Source organism: Nomascus leucogenys, chromosome X, assembly GCF_006542625.1.
Source record: "Nomascus leucogenys isolate Asia chromosome X, Asia_NLE_v1, whole genome shotgun sequence".
In the NCBI taxonomy this organism is placed as follows: domain Eukaryota; kingdom Metazoa; phylum Chordata; class Mammalia; order Primates; family Hylobatidae; genus Nomascus; species Nomascus leucogenys.
The window spans coordinates 35,602,198-35,617,440 of record NC_044406.1 but is presented as its reverse complement, the minus strand read 5'-3'; the positions used below and the strand labels follow the sequence as shown (position 1 = coordinate 35,617,440).

Genomic DNA, 15,243 nt, shown 5'->3' with positions numbered 1-15,243 from the left:
TGAGGGAACTGTCAGCCAAGACAATCACCAATTAATAAAGATTTGTGTATTTGACTTGATTCTTCAAATATCTTCTTAGATTTACTTAACAAATTTTATTTTTTCTGTTTGTTAATTCATTAATATTTGCTTTTATCATTCTATAGCTGTCACCTCATTTCCCTCCTTTTATTTTCCGTTGTCTTCTTTATTTGAATGCCTACTTCCCTTATTTTCAATCTCTTGTTTGAGATTTTAAGTCTTTGAATGTATAAATTTGACTCTGAGTTCATCCACATAGTACTTAATAAATGAAATAATATTAAACTGGAGCTTGATACAAATGCAGCTTCCAGTGCACCACTTATTTCAGTAGGTTTGGCGTGGGGCCTAGAAACATGCATTCTTAACAATGTTCTCAGATCACACGTAGAAAAATCCTAGCATTATTATTGCTGTATATGCTCTCATTATCATTATTTTTGTAAATTTATTCTAATAAGAACATTGCACTTTGCCCCCAAAGTATTCAGTTTTGTTCTAATAATCAAATGGTTGGTTTTTTGTTCATATTTTGATTATTAATATCTAGCTTTATTCTATTGAAATTAAAGATTACCTATAATATTTTCTTATTCTCACCACTCATAATTAACTATTGCTGATATTTTACATTTGCTTTCATTTTAAAGATAAAAAGCATTTTTACATATTTAATTTAAGTTCCCTTTAATCACTATCCTGTATCCTATTCCATTTCCTCTTCCTCATGGGTGCAAGTTTGGTATAGTTCTAAAAGAATATTTCAAATATACATAAGAATGTATTAGAGTGCTGTTTGGCATGTATTAGGTTGGTGCAAAAGTAATTGCGGTTTTTGCCATTACTTTCAATGGCAAAAACCATTGTATAATAGTAACAATTTGTTACTTTCAATGGCAAAAACTGCAATTACTTTTGCACCAACCTAATACTAATTAATTTGGCTTTTTAGATCTATACATATTAACATATTTAAAGCTAGTCATCTTTTTACCTCTATTTTATTAATTATATTAAACATACTATATTATTCCATTTCTCCATCGATGGATATAACATACCTGTATATATATATTTTTCTTATCTTCAGATTTATTAAAGTATTTGTGACCTAATGACTTTGAAATGCTGTTAAATGTTCAAAGCAGTGGTGCTTTGGTGGATGCTTGGTAGAGGGTGGGGGTTGGGGAAGAGTTTTCTGTGTGGTTTAACCTAGAGTTAGAAATATATAGATAAATTTGAAATTATGTCTTCTATTTTTCAAGTTCTCTTTCTCAGCATTGCTACATCTTTATTGCTCTTATTTAATCTGTAATTAAATTAGGTAAATATGTCAATGTTTGCCACTACTATTATGTGCCTGTCAATTTCTACCCATACTCTTCCCCAAAATACCTTTCTGTGATGCATACTTACAAAAATCATCAGAAAATTCAAAATCTTATGAAAATAGAAAATAAGAATTATTCATAATTTCAGCAAACAGTACTAACAGCCATTAACTTATTTGTGTATAGCCTTCCAGATTTTTTTACACATACGGTTTACATATACAACAAACTGTTCAAAAATTGCTTTTAAAATAAAAATATATTTATTGTATTTTTGATATTGGAACATATATTCTTATATAGTTTGTAACTGTACAGAAATACACAAAGGCAAAATTGAAAATACTCTGTGATTTCCCTATAACTACAGTTTATTTCATGTATACCTTTGAAGACACTCTATATTTTCTTGTATGGTAATATGATAATGTGCTCAACTAATCTCATGTAAACAGATATTTAATATATTTAAATAACATTTTAAAATGCTACCATGTATATACATTTTATACATAAATATTTTTGCATCCTCATCCGATTATTAGGCGAAATGTCTAGGTTAGGCATTTCTAAATAAAGGTGGAAACATTCAAAATGCTGATATATATTTTCAAATTGCCCTATGGTTGTCACAATTCACACTTCAACTAGCCTGAGAGGGCATTTTTTAGGGTCCCTGTCAACAAGAAGGTTTACCATTATTTTTTTTCCTTGCCAATATGATAAGCCAAAAGTAGAATTTTATTGTTTTAACTTGATTTATTTTTATTAGTGGTGAAATTAATCATCCTTTTTTAATGTCTATTGGCCATTTGCACTCCTTTTGTAAAATGCATGCTCCTGCTCTGTCTTCTTCCCTTCCCCCACTGGGGGTGTTACTCTTTTCTTTTTGCTTTGTCAGAGTTCTTTATTATTCATTTTTCGTCTTATACGTGGGATCGGTTTGATTCAGGCTTTCACCCTTTTACTGCCTTACAGATTGCTAATATACATTCTCCATTGGTCTTTTAACGTCGTTTACAGAAGCTGACTCTCTACCGCCTCCTTCTCTCCGTCCCACCCTCTCTGCCTCGCCTGCTCTGTACTGTTCTGTTCTCTTCTCTCTCTCCCTTTGTTTCTCTCTCTCCCTTTTTTTCTTTTAAGTGCAGAAGTTTTTAATTTTGACCGAGCCAAATCTATCAATCTAGGCCTGGCGCCGCGTCAGCAGAGGGGGCGGGGAGGCGAGCGCGGAACTGGGGGAGGGGAAGGGGCGGGGAACAGCAGGCGGAGCGGCTGCCAGAGTTGCTGGGAGTGCGCGCGGTCGGATCACAAGGCGGCGGCGGAGGAGGCCCAGAGACCGGAGCGCGGAGACCTCAGCCAGCGGCCTACGCCCAGGCCTTTCTCCACCGGAGGACCAGGGAACCGCAGTCTTCATCACAGAGGTACCGTGCTCCGCGCTCCCCGCCCGACCCGGCCCAGCCCTCTGCGGCGGCGCCTCCTTCCTTCCTCCTTCCCTCGCGCTCTCTCTTTCGCCCGCCCGCGCCTTCCCTGCCCGCCTGCGTCACCGCGGCCGCCATGGCTGAGAATGGCGAGAGCAGCGGCCCCCCGCGCCCCTCCCGCGGCCCTGCTGCGGCCCAAGGCTCGGCTGCTGCCCCAGCTGAGCCTAAAATCATCAAAGTCACTGTGAAGACTCCCAAAGAGAAAGAGGAGTTCGCGGTGCCTGAAAACAGCTCGGTTCAGCAGTTTAAGGAAGCGATTTCGAAACGCTTCAAATCCCAAACCGATCAGCTAGTGCTGATTTTTGCCGGAAAAATCTTAAAAGATCAAGATACCTTGATCCAGCATGGCATCCATGATGGGCTGACTGTTCACCTTGTCATCAAAAGCCAGAACCGACCTCAGGGCCAGTCCACGCAGCCTAGCAATGCCGCGGGAACTAACACTACCTCGGCGTCGACTCCCAGGAGTAACTCCACACCTATTTCCACAAATAGCAACCCGTTTGGGTTGGGGAGCCTGGGAGGACTTGCAGGCCTTAGCAGCCTGGGCTTGAGCTCGACCAACTTCTCTGAGCTCCAGAGCCAGATGCAGCAGCAGCTTATGGCCAGCCCTGAGATGATGATACAAATAATGGAAAATCCCTTTGTTCAGAGCATGCTTTCGAATCCCGATCTGATGAGGCAGCTCATTATGGCTAATCCACAGATGCAGCAATTGATTCAGAGAAACCCAGAAATCAGTCACCTGCTCAACAACCCAGATATAATGAGGCAGACACTCGAAATTGCCAGGAATCCAGCCATGATGCAAGAGATGATGAGAAATCAAGACCTGGCTCTGAGCAATCTAGAAAGCATCCCAGGTGGCTATAATGCTTTACGGCGCATGTACACTGACATTCAAGAGCCGATGCTGAATGCCGCACAAGAGCAGTTTGGGGGTAATCCATTTGCCTCCGTGGGGAGTAGTTCCTCCTCTGGGGAAGGTACGCAGCCTTCCCGCACAGAAAATCGCGATCCACTACCCAATCCATGGGCACCACCGCCAGCTACCCAGAGTTCTGCAACTACCAGCACGACCACGAGCACTGGTAGTGGGTCTGGCAACAGTTCCAGCAATGCTACTGGGAACACCGTTGCTGCCGCTAATTATGTCGCCAGCATCTTTAGTACCCCAGGCATGCAGAGCCTGCTGCAACAGATAACTGAAAACCCCCAGCTGATTCAGAATATGCTGTCGGCGCCCTACATGAGAAGCATGATGCAGTCGCTGAGCCAGAATCCAGATTTGGCTGCACAGATGATGCTGAATAGCCCGCTGTTTACTGCAAATCCTCAGCTGCAGGAGCAGATGCGGCCACAGCTCCCAGCCTTCCTGCAGCAGATGCAGAATCCAGACACACTATCAGCCATGTCAAACCCAAGAGCAATGCAGGCTTTAATGCAGATCCAGCAGGGGCTACAGACATTAGCCACTGAAGCACCTGGCCTGATTCCAAGCTTCACTCCAGGTGTGGGGGTGGGGGTGCTGGGAACCGCTATAGGCCCTGTAGGCCCAGTCACCCCCATAGGCCCCATAGGCCCTATAGTCCCTTTTACCCCCATAGGCCCCATTGGGCCCATAGGACCCACTGGCCCTGCAGGCCCCCCTGGCTCCACCGGCTCTGGTGGCCCCACTGGGCCTACTGTGTCCAGCGCTGCACCTAGTGAAAACACGAGTCCTACATCAGAATCTGGACCCAACCAGCAGTTCATTCAGCAAATGGTGCAGGCCCTGGCTGGAGCAAATGCTCCACAGCTGCCGAATCCAGAAGTCAGATTTCAGCAACAACTGGAACAGCTCAACGCAATGGGGTTCTTAAACCGTGAAGCAAACTTGCAGGCCCTAATAGCAACAGGAGGCGACATCAATGCAGCCATTGAAAGGCTGCTGGGCTCCCAGCCATCGTAATCACATTTCTGTACCTGGAAAAAAAATGTATCTTATTTTTGATAATGGCTCTTAAATCTTTAAACACACACACAAAATCGTTCTTTACTTTCATTTTGATTCTTTTAAATCTGTCTAGTTATAAGTCTAATATGATGCATTTTAAGATGGAGTCCCTCCCTCCTACTTCCCTCCCTTTCTCCTTTGCTTATTTTTCCTACCTTCCCTTCCTCTTGTCTCCCCCCTCCCTCCCTCTTTGTTTCCTTACTTCCTTATTTCCTTTAGTTTCCTTCCTTAGCCGTTTTGAATGGTAGGAATCAATGCTGTTTCACTCAAAAGTGTTGCATGCAAACACTTCTCTTTATTCTGCATTTATTGTGATTTTTGGATACAGGTATCAACCTTCACAGTTGGGTGAACAAGTGTTGTCCTACAGATGTCCAATTTATTTGCATTTTTAAACATTAGCCTATGATAGTAATTTAATGTAGAATGAAGATATTAAAAACAGAAGCAAATTATTTGAAGCTCTCTAATTTGTGGTACGATATTGCTTATTGTGACTTTGGCATGTATTTTTGCTAGCAAAATGCTGTAAGATTTATACCATTGATCTTTTTTGCTATATTTGTATACAGTACAGTAAGCACAATTGGCGCTGTACATCTAAAAATATTACAGTAGAATCTGAGTGTAATATGTGTAACCAAAATGAGAAAGAATACAAGAAATGTTTCTGGAGCTAGGTATGTCTCACAATTTTGTAGAATCTTACAGCATCTTTGATAAACTTCTCAGTGAAAATGTTGGCTAGGCAAGTTCAGTTAAAATATAGTAGAAATGTTTATCCTGGTATCTCTAAGTATACATTTAATTGTACAGAAAATTTACAGTGTAACATTGTGTCAGCATTTGCAGATTGACTGTATATGACCTTAATCTTTGTGCAGCCTGAAGGATCAGTGTAGTAATGCCAGGAAAGTGCTTTTTACCTAAGACTTCCTTCTCAACTTCTCCCATAAAGAGACCCTAATATGCATTTTGATTTGTAATTGGAAATGTAACTTTCACTGAAAGTGTCATGTGATGTTTGCATTACTTTTAACTGCTATGTATAAAGGAAAGTGTGTCTTTTGACTTCATCAGTTATTTCTCTTGTGCACAGAGAAAAATGCATTAAAAATGGCTAAAAAAAAATAAAAAATTAAAAAATGGATAAATCTTTTCCTTTTTGCCTTTTGGCCCTAGGTTCGTGTTTAGGAGGGTTATCCCACCCCAAGATTATATAAATCTTATCCTATATTTCTCTAACTTATATGGTTTTATTAAGAAAATGTTTTGTCCTGTCTGAAATTATCTTGATGTATGGATTTAGGTATTCTAACTTTTTTGCCCCAAAGGGTTAGCCAGTTGTTAACATACTTATCTTTTCCCCCAACATATGAAATGTCATACATGTATATACTTTATTCTGTATTTGGATTCCCTTTAGTTCCTTTGAACATTGTGGCACCAGTACACCAGCCTGTAGATGAGTTAGAAATGGGACTTTGTATCTTTTAATGTGAGACCTCCTCTTGATCTTTTTTATTTTTTACAATTTTCTGACGATTCTGACATGTTTATTTTACGAGATGAATTTTACGGTTTAGAGATTCTTCCCTCAAAAATATATTGAGAATTTGGTTGGGATTCTCTTAAATTGATATGACTATGAGGACTACAGAGTTGCATTGCTTTCCAGAAACATGTTGTCTTGTTTCTAAACATCTTTATATATCCTTCAAGAGAGTTTTATTTAAATCCTATATAATTTGTAATAAATATGTTCCTAGGTAATACAGACATACAGGGAACACGTTGATACTGCTTATTGGAGCTTTTAATATGTTACCTATGTGGTCATTTTTGCTATATAGGAGAAGAATTTATTTGCATCGATTATTTTAAATTGGCAATTTATTGAAATCTATTAATTTTAGAGATATTCATTTGATCCTTTTGAGTTTTTCCAGGTGAGAAGTCCTATCAATTATGTTATAATTATATGTTTTCCTTTTCAAAATTTATGACATAATTTCTGACTGCATGGGTTAAACATTTTCATAACAGTGCTAAATAATAAAGGTGGCAGTGGCATTTTTGTCTTGTTTCTCATTTTAGCCAGAATGTGTTTGCTACAGCAATTCCAAATTGTGTTTTGTGAAAAAAAGAATTCTTCTGGGAGACAAGGAAATACGTTTGCAAAATGCTGTATACTTTAATTTCTCTTGGAGACTCATTGTGCAATAAATGTTGGCTAGTATTTTTTTTTAATGGGTAGCTTCTTCAATTAAAAAAAGAAAACTATTTAACTTTGTGTAGCTCAGCATTTTCCGAACTTACTTGAGCACAGAACCACCTTTTTTTTTCTTTTAAACACACCTAATAACATTTGGCCTGTCAGTGTTCCTCAGAACACCAACTTAGGAAATGGTGATTTATTATTTCATTACTATATCATGCCAGGTATTTGACATAATCACAAAGTCTGTCATAATAAATTCAGTAATTTTAATGACAGATGATTTTATATGGAAATAAATACTAAAATTGTAGGCATAGAAAATAACAAGAAATCAATAGCATAGTAGAAACTGGATATTGGCTGAGGCCTGGCTCAGACAGTTTAGCAGATCAGTTTCAAACACTCAAGGAACAGAGAATTATTTTATTAGCTTTGCCAAATGTTTATTTTTAAGCGTATTTTGTTTTCTCTTGGAAAAGATCCATGTATTTAATTTATTAAGTCTACTACTATTTTGCTTCCTAGTTTATTAATTTTTGCTTATAACTCCATTTATTTTGGCCTTTTAAAAATTACTTTTAACTGTTCTTCCTCCATCTCTTACATGATGTAATTTCCTCCTATTATGTTGCAGGTTCCTTTTAAAGGCTCTGTTTTTGTTTTGGGTTTTCTTCATCTACTGTTGATCCAAGATTTATCCATTTATTCATCATTGAATCAAGAAGGGTATATCCTGACCTGCTATCCCTCCCCCTCTAACAAGAGTGGAACAATTTTTTTGTATCCATTCACTGTTTACTGGGTTGTCACCCCATTCAACAAGAGTGGAACAGTTTTTTTGTATCCATTCCCTGTTTACTGGGTTGTCACCCCCTCCCAATGGCTCTGCGATCCAGCAAGATGTGGTAGTAGGGAGGGAGCTAATGCCAGGGGCAAACCCAACAGGATGACTTCACCCTCAAGACAGCTTTCCTCATTTGCTTTTGTCCTCTGTTTCAGGTACGTGATATCATATATACTTTCACTACTTGTGTAGGAGGGGAGGGGCAGGAGGGGGCATATACGCAACTTGGAAACAAAACCTGTTGGTTCATTAAAGGGGACTCTTGCATCAAGTTGAGATCACCGTGCTAGTTGAGAAACTATGATCAACAGACACCTGTATTTGGGTGTGGACAAGCTTGCCCTCTGAGAGAGGACAGCCTGCTCCAAATTATGTTAATCTGCAGTGTCAAAATAGGACCAAATGGACTAATTCTTGTTAGGGCCTAGCCTAGTGATCAGGGTTGAGATGTCACGAAAGCCATTTGGCCTGTGTCTCATAATTCAAAAAGGGATTCAAATTCAGACTTTTGACATTATCCTAAATGAACTGATAACTCTAGCCACAAAGCCAGACTGATCTGATGGAAAATGTTTGTCATACAGCTTAATTTAGTATATGTAAAAAAATTAAATTATTTGGCAATTTTGATATTCCTAATTTAGTATTATTTTATTTAAAAAATATACTGAGGCCAGGCGCAGGGGCTCGCTCACGCCTGTAATCTCAGTATTTTGGAGGCCAAGGTGGGCAGATCACTTGAGATCAGGAGTTGAGACCAGCCTGGCCAATGTGGTGAAACCCCCATCTCTACTAAAAATACAAAAATTAGCCAAGCATGGTGGCAGGCGCCTGTAGTCCCAGCTACTCGGGAGGCTGAGGCAGGAGAATCACTTGCACCCATGAGGTGGAGATTGCAGTGAGCTGAGATCACACCATTGCACTCCAGCCTGGGTGACAGAACGAGACAATGCTTCATAGAATTAAGGACCTATTCTCATGCCACCATTTTCCCAGAATTCTGTTAGAAGACTTAGGGGGAAAGCAGTTTTCTATAAATAGAAAGGAGAAGCATGATTCAGCAGGTATCAGACTGAAGCCACCTCAAAGAGCAGGCTTCATCAGGTGGTGCACATGCTTGCATAGGCTTTACACACTTTGACCATGGGTAAAAACCCTTGGCAAAAGCTGCCATAAACCAACAAGTTCAAAAGTTTGGGTAATGTCATTTTAAAAAGGAGTTGTTTGTCCCAGCATACAAGGGCAACATTTATTTGTCCAGCGGTTATGAATTGAGGCATATAGCTCCAGCTGTATTGAGGTATCTGAGCACAGATTTGAGCTCCCTAAAACAGCACTTTTGGAATCCATATTTAGAACTGTGTAGATTAGCAAACTTAAGATAATTTCAAGAAAGATTTTATAATTCATTATTAAAAGCATGGTTGATGAGCTTGAAAGAAAGAAGAAAGATGATTACTTGGCCCTAGCATGTATTTCACAAGATTGTCAAACTAAATTTTGTTAGGTTAGAATAACAATAATAGCTAACATATTCATTGCTATGTTCAATCTCGTAGTAGCCCTGTAAGATAGCACTATTACAAGCTTCCCCAGCTTACAGATAAGGAAATAAGCTGAATGAGACTAAGTAACTTGAGCAAGGTCATACTACTTACTATTAAGTGACAAAGTCAAGGTTTGAACCCAGTTCTGAGATTCTAGACTATGCTCTTAAGCAGTACATTATACTGCCTCCCCTTAAGTCTATTAAACTATACTGGTCTGTTAATCAGAGATTTTACAATAAGTTGTATACTAGCTGGCCTCCTGGGTGTTGTTCAGGAGAACATTGGCTCTTGTTAAATAAATACATCTCTGCTACTGTTCACGTTGGAGCAGTTTACACAAAAAATGCACATGTGAGAGTCAGCTCTCTCATAAATCAGTAACTGCAACTTAGAGCTTTGCCTTTCTTACCTTCAAGATGTGGCTAATATTTGAAACTGCCCTTAAATACATCTGTTTATAGTGGCCTAATACATAACAGTATGTCTCCAAAAAACCAATCACATGGGCCACTTGTACTTCAGGTGCTCTGGAGGGTGCCCACCTTTTTGCTGAACTGCCTTCCAGAGATCTCAAAAGGCAAACATTGTGTACCTCACCAAGCCGTTTGGCAGTTTCTCATAATGTCCTTGAGATTAAAATGGAGTAACAAAATGATAATGACAGGACAGTAGACGGGTTAATAATTTGAATTGACAGTGTTCAACAATATGGATATCAAAGTGAACAAAGGTTTCCAACCTCAGCCCTGTCCCATCGAAGTTGTTTTATAATGACTAGCAAGAAAATATAAAAAAGCGTGCCCATCCCATTGCAAATAATATAGAATTAGATGGCAGAATAAATGTACTTGATATCACTAGCATGATCTAGACAGTCCTTAGGGGCTGAGAAAAAAAATAGCCAAATCTAGCAGGATTAAATTGAATAGGATGAAATATGAAGTCCTGTACTTATATCAAAAATTCAGTTACCAAGGGGAGGTGGTTATGTGGCCTAACAATTGCATATATGAAGAAGACTAGTTTTTTTTCTTTTTTCTTTTTCTTTGAGACGGCAGTCTTGCTCTGTCACACAGGCTGGAGTGCAGTGCGTGATCTCGGCTCACTGCCACCTCCGCCTCCCAGGTTCAAGCAATTCCCTGCCTCAGCCTCCCAAGTAGCTGGGATTACAGGCACCCGCCATCACGCCTGGCTAATTTTTGTATTTTTAGTAGAGACAGGGTTTTACCATCTTGGCCAGGCTGGTCTTGAACTCCTGACCTCATGATCCACCCACCTCGGCCTCCCAAAGTGTTGGGATTACAGGCGTGAGCCACCGCTCCTGGCCAAGAAGACTCTAGTTTTAATTTACTCTAAGTTCAACATGAGCCAGCCTGTGAGGTTACAGTGTACCACATATAATGAAATATTAAGCTCCATTAATAGAGTCATGGTTTCCAGAACAAGGAAGGCCTTAAAAATCATGTTTATTCTGTACTTGATAGTTTATGTTGGGAGATTTGGGTCATATCAGAGTGGCACAATCAAGATGGACACAGACAACCTGGAAAGTAACCAAGAAGGTGACTGGTTTATAAGCAGACAAGACAGTTTTTGAAATAATCAGGAATGCTTTAAAGACAAGTTTGTGGATATTTTCTTCAAATAATTGAAGTCTTGTCACACAGAAGAGAGATAGCATTTACCTGAGTACCTCCAGAGGGTAGATCAATTCAAATGTTCAAATAAGTCAAAGTTTTTGCCTACTGTTATTAGCTTTCTATCATTTAATTGTAGATACTTTCCTTTCTGGAGCTGCTTCAGCAGAAGCCCACTTGGCAGAAATGTTTAAGAATGGTTTTATGTATCAGGTAGAACTTTGGATTAGAAGACCAACAACGTTCTTTGCAAAGCTAATGTTCTCCCAGTGGACTTTACAGCTTCTTACTGAAGATGCAAATTCTGGGATCAAAGTTGCTCTAGAATGAAGTCATGTTACAGACTTCTATCCTGCATTTCCTAGTTTAGTAAACACTCATCAGTAGACCGAATACATTTTTTTACATATAAGATCTAGGTAAATTCATCATTTTAATTTTTAATGCTACATATGGTAAAAGGACCCAAATCATATAATGTTAAAATGAATGTCACAAAGTACTCAGAGCTTGGGAGGAGAAAATAGGAAGGGATGTCTGAGGTCAAAGGACTCCGGTTGGAGGGTGAAGGCTACAGGAATACTCTGACCTCCTGTTTCTCTTGATAATATTCCCCTACCGCTTGTCATTCACAGTGGTGGTTAAAGTGGTGGGAGTAAGCTGAAACTGAGAGTGGAATGTGAAATGGGATGGCAGAGGATATTTTTTTAATTCCATGTATACTTCTTTAATCACAGTGATCCTTTTGGAGCAGGAAAAAAGTGTTTGTGTTTTCCCTTATGTGACACCCAAGTGGGTATCCTTATATTAAATAAATTACCTTAAGATTCTGAGTCACTATAGTTTATATTCTTTATAAGTTGTACTAGAATTCCAAAGAGCCTGGAGAAGAACATCCTGGTGTTAGTGACAGGCTGAAACACAACACACATCAAATTCCTTATTTGTGGATATGAATTGAACGTCAAATATGTGTAGGAGACAGTGCACGTATACGTTTCTGTGTGTTTGTAATTTTTGCTTTGCCAGCTAAATCAGGGTTCTCTCCACATACTCATAATGATGAACCACCTTCATACTATTCTACATTAGATATTTGCCTTCTGTATAGGCCTTGACGTGGTTGAACCACAAATCATGTGACCAGAGGCAAAATCACAGCTCACTGCAGCCTTGAACTCCTGGGCTCAAGCTATCCTGTGTCAGCCTCCTGAGTAGTTGGAACTACATGCATGTGTCAACATGCCCAGCTAATATTTTTTAAAGTTTTTCTTTTAGAGATGGGTTCTTGCTATGTTGCTCAGGCTGGTTTTGAACTCCAGGTCTCAAGTGATATCTTGCCTTGGTCTCCCAAAGTTCTGGGATTATGAGTGAACCACTATGCCCAGCCTTGCTTGGCTTATTTTAAAATAAACTTTTCATCCTAAAATGATTCCAGATTTATAGAAAAAATATTCAGACAGTATAGAGTTCCCATATACCCCCACCAAATTTTTCCCTATTATTCAGATCTTTACATTAATATAGTGTGTTTGTTACAATGAATGAAGCAATGTTGATACCTTGTTATTAAGTCCATACTTTATTCAGATTTCCTTTTTTTATTATCATTATTATTATTTATAGAGACAGGGTCTCGCCCTGTGGCCCAGGCTGGATTGCAATGGTGCGATCTCGGCTCACTGCAACCTCCACCTCCCAGGCTCAAGCGATTATCCCACCTCAGCCTCCCAAGTAGCTGGGACTATAGATGCATGCCACCACAGTGGCTAATTTTTGTATCTTTTTGAAGAGATGAGATCTCGCCATGTTGCCCAGGCTGGTCTTGAACTCCTGGACTCAAGCAATTTGTCCGCCTTGGCCTCCCAAAGTGCAGGGATTACAGGCACTGCGCCTGGCCAGATTTCCTTAGTTTTTGCCTAATGTCCTTTTCCTGTTCTAGCACCCCATCCAAGATACCACATTGTATTTAGTCATCACATCTTCTTAGGCTCTCTTGACTGTGACAGCTTCTCAGTCATTCTTTGTTCCTGATTACCTTAACAAATTTGAGGAACACCACAGAGGTGAAGTGACATTTTTATTACATACGAAGCATACATACTATCAACATGACTCATTACTGTTGATGTTGATTAAACTTAATCACCTCATTTGAGGTAGTATGTGTCAGTTTCATCCACTATGAAGTTATTTCCTTCACCTTTCAATACTGTACTCTTTGTAAGGAAGTTAACCGTGTGCACCCCACACTTAATTGGAGAGTTATGCTCCACCTTTTTGAGGATGGAGTATCTACATAATTTATTTGGAAATCTTCTGCATGGGAAGTTTCTCTCTCTGCTGCCATTTATTTAAAAGCATATTTATATCAGTATAAACTCGTGGATATTTTATACTTCAGGTTATAATCCAATACTGTTTTATTTTGTTGCTCAAATTGCTCCATCTTTGGCCATGGAGTGTTTTTCTGGCTGACTCACAAGGCCTTTTGGTACACTGTCTTTTTTTCCCTGTTTTTAGCACTTCCTTACTTTCTGGCACTGCAAGTTTCTCCAGGATTATCTTGTATATTTCTTGGCCCACTTCTTCTAGGACCCCTGGTTTCATTTATTGGAGAATTGCACTGGAGCCCAAAATCTGGGTGCTAGGTGTTCTTGTTGCTATTGGGGTGTTATTGATTCTAGGCCCTGTTAGCTGACTGAGCAAGGAAATATATGTGCATCAAGACCTTTGTATATACACATTTCTATAAATGTTTCTTTTATGTGTAATGATCTGGATCTATATTAAGCTAAACATGAGATCTTTCTGATGTCTCCAATTCTAATCCATTGCCAAAGGATCATTAATAATCCATATGGATCGTTCAAACTTCCTTTCTCTACTTATCTGTAACCTCTCAACTGCAACAGTGAGAAACCTGGCTTCAGTTATCTGCCATCCATTTACTTATTGTTCAGTTTCGGTATACATGTACAGCAATATCAGAACTGTTAACCTGTACCTCATGGGAAATAACTTTGTTAAATAAAATCGAGAGCTTATGTAGAGTTTCTTTTGCCTTTAGTCTTACAGACTCTACTCATTTCTATAGTGACTTACGTCAAGATCTTTCTTCCCACACCCTTCAGTGAGGTTGTTTCATATATTTTATTACAGTTAAATTGTTTTGTCACATTGTACATTTCATCCCTGGGATCCCTCAACCTCTTAAAATTTTTAAAATTGTGTATATATTAAGATCCACTCTTTGTACTGTAAAATTCTATGGTTTTTAACAAACGTGTAGTATCCTATATCTACCACTATCATAGAGAATAGTTTCACTGTCCTACGTAGTCCCTGGTGGTTCAACTATTCAACTCTCTGAACCCCTGGCAACCACTGAACTTTTTATCATCACTGTAGTTTTATGTTTTTCAGGAAGTCATATAATTAGAATAATACAGTATGCAGCCTTTTCAGAGTGGCTTCTTTCACTTAGCAATTTGCAGTTAAGATTCATTGAAGTCCTTTTGTGGCTTAATATCTCATTTCTTTTAATGTGAATAACATTCCACTTCATTGGCATACCACAGTATGTTTATTTATTCACCCATTGAAGGACATCTTGGTTGCATACAGTTTTGGGGATTATGAGTAAATCTGCCATAAATATTCACATGCATGAAACCCCTTTAATTTGGTCTGGCATTTTTGAAATTTATGCTTACTTTTTAGACTTTAAAACATGGAATATATACTCATTATAAAATAAATTTTAAATGTGAAATATAATGAAAATAAGAAAAAACACTCATAATCAGAAATAACCACTATTTTTTTTTTTTCCAGACGGAAGTCTCTGTCGCCCAGGCTGGAGTGCAGTGGCGCGATCTCAGCTCACTGCAGCCTCCGCCTCCTGGGTTCAAGCGATTCTCCTGCCTCAGATTCTCCGAGTAGCTGACATTACAGGCTCACACCACCATGCCCAGCTAATCCCGGTTAAGTTTTCTATTTTTAGTAGAGAGAGGATTTCACCATGTTGGCTAGGCTCGTCTTGAACTCCTGGCCTCAAGTGATGTGCCCACCTTGGCCTTCCAAAGTGCTTGGCCTTCCAAAGTGCTGGCATGAGCCACTGTGCCAGGCCAGAGATAACTACTATTTCGTTTGTATATATTTT

The 15,243-nt window shown here is 39.2% G+C and overlaps 2 protein-coding genes across 2 annotated transcripts in view; one reads left to right on the top strand and one right to left on the bottom strand.

Moving 5' to 3' along the window:
- The first annotated feature begins 2,467 nt into the window (after positions 1-2,467).
- UBQLN2 (ubiquilin 2) lies at positions 2,468-6,899 on the top strand. Its single transcript, XM_030807225.1, has one exon. It carries the CDS (start codon positions 2,907-2,909, stop codon positions 4,779-4,781), a length of 1,875 nt encoding a protein of 624 aa, XP_030663085.1. The 5' UTR covers positions 2,468-2,906; the 3' UTR covers positions 4,782-6,899.
- Positions 6,900-8,948: 2,049 nt separating this feature from the next.
- LOC100598290 (olfactory receptor 1S1-like) overlaps positions 8,949-15,243 on the bottom strand; it is a 69,456-nt gene continuing 63,161 nt past the window's right edge. Inside the window, exon 2 of the mRNA XM_030807520.1 lies at positions 8,949-9,058. Within this exon, the coding sequence (XP_030663380.1) occupies positions 8,949-9,058 (110 nt within the window). The remainder of the gene's footprint in view (positions 9,059-15,243) is intronic.

Excerpts from the sequence above, each read along its gene's own strand:
- UBQLN2 (XM_030807225.1), top strand. The coding sequence starts at position 2,907 with ATGGCTGAGAATGGCGAGAGCAGCGGCCCCCCGCGCCCCTCCCGCGGC.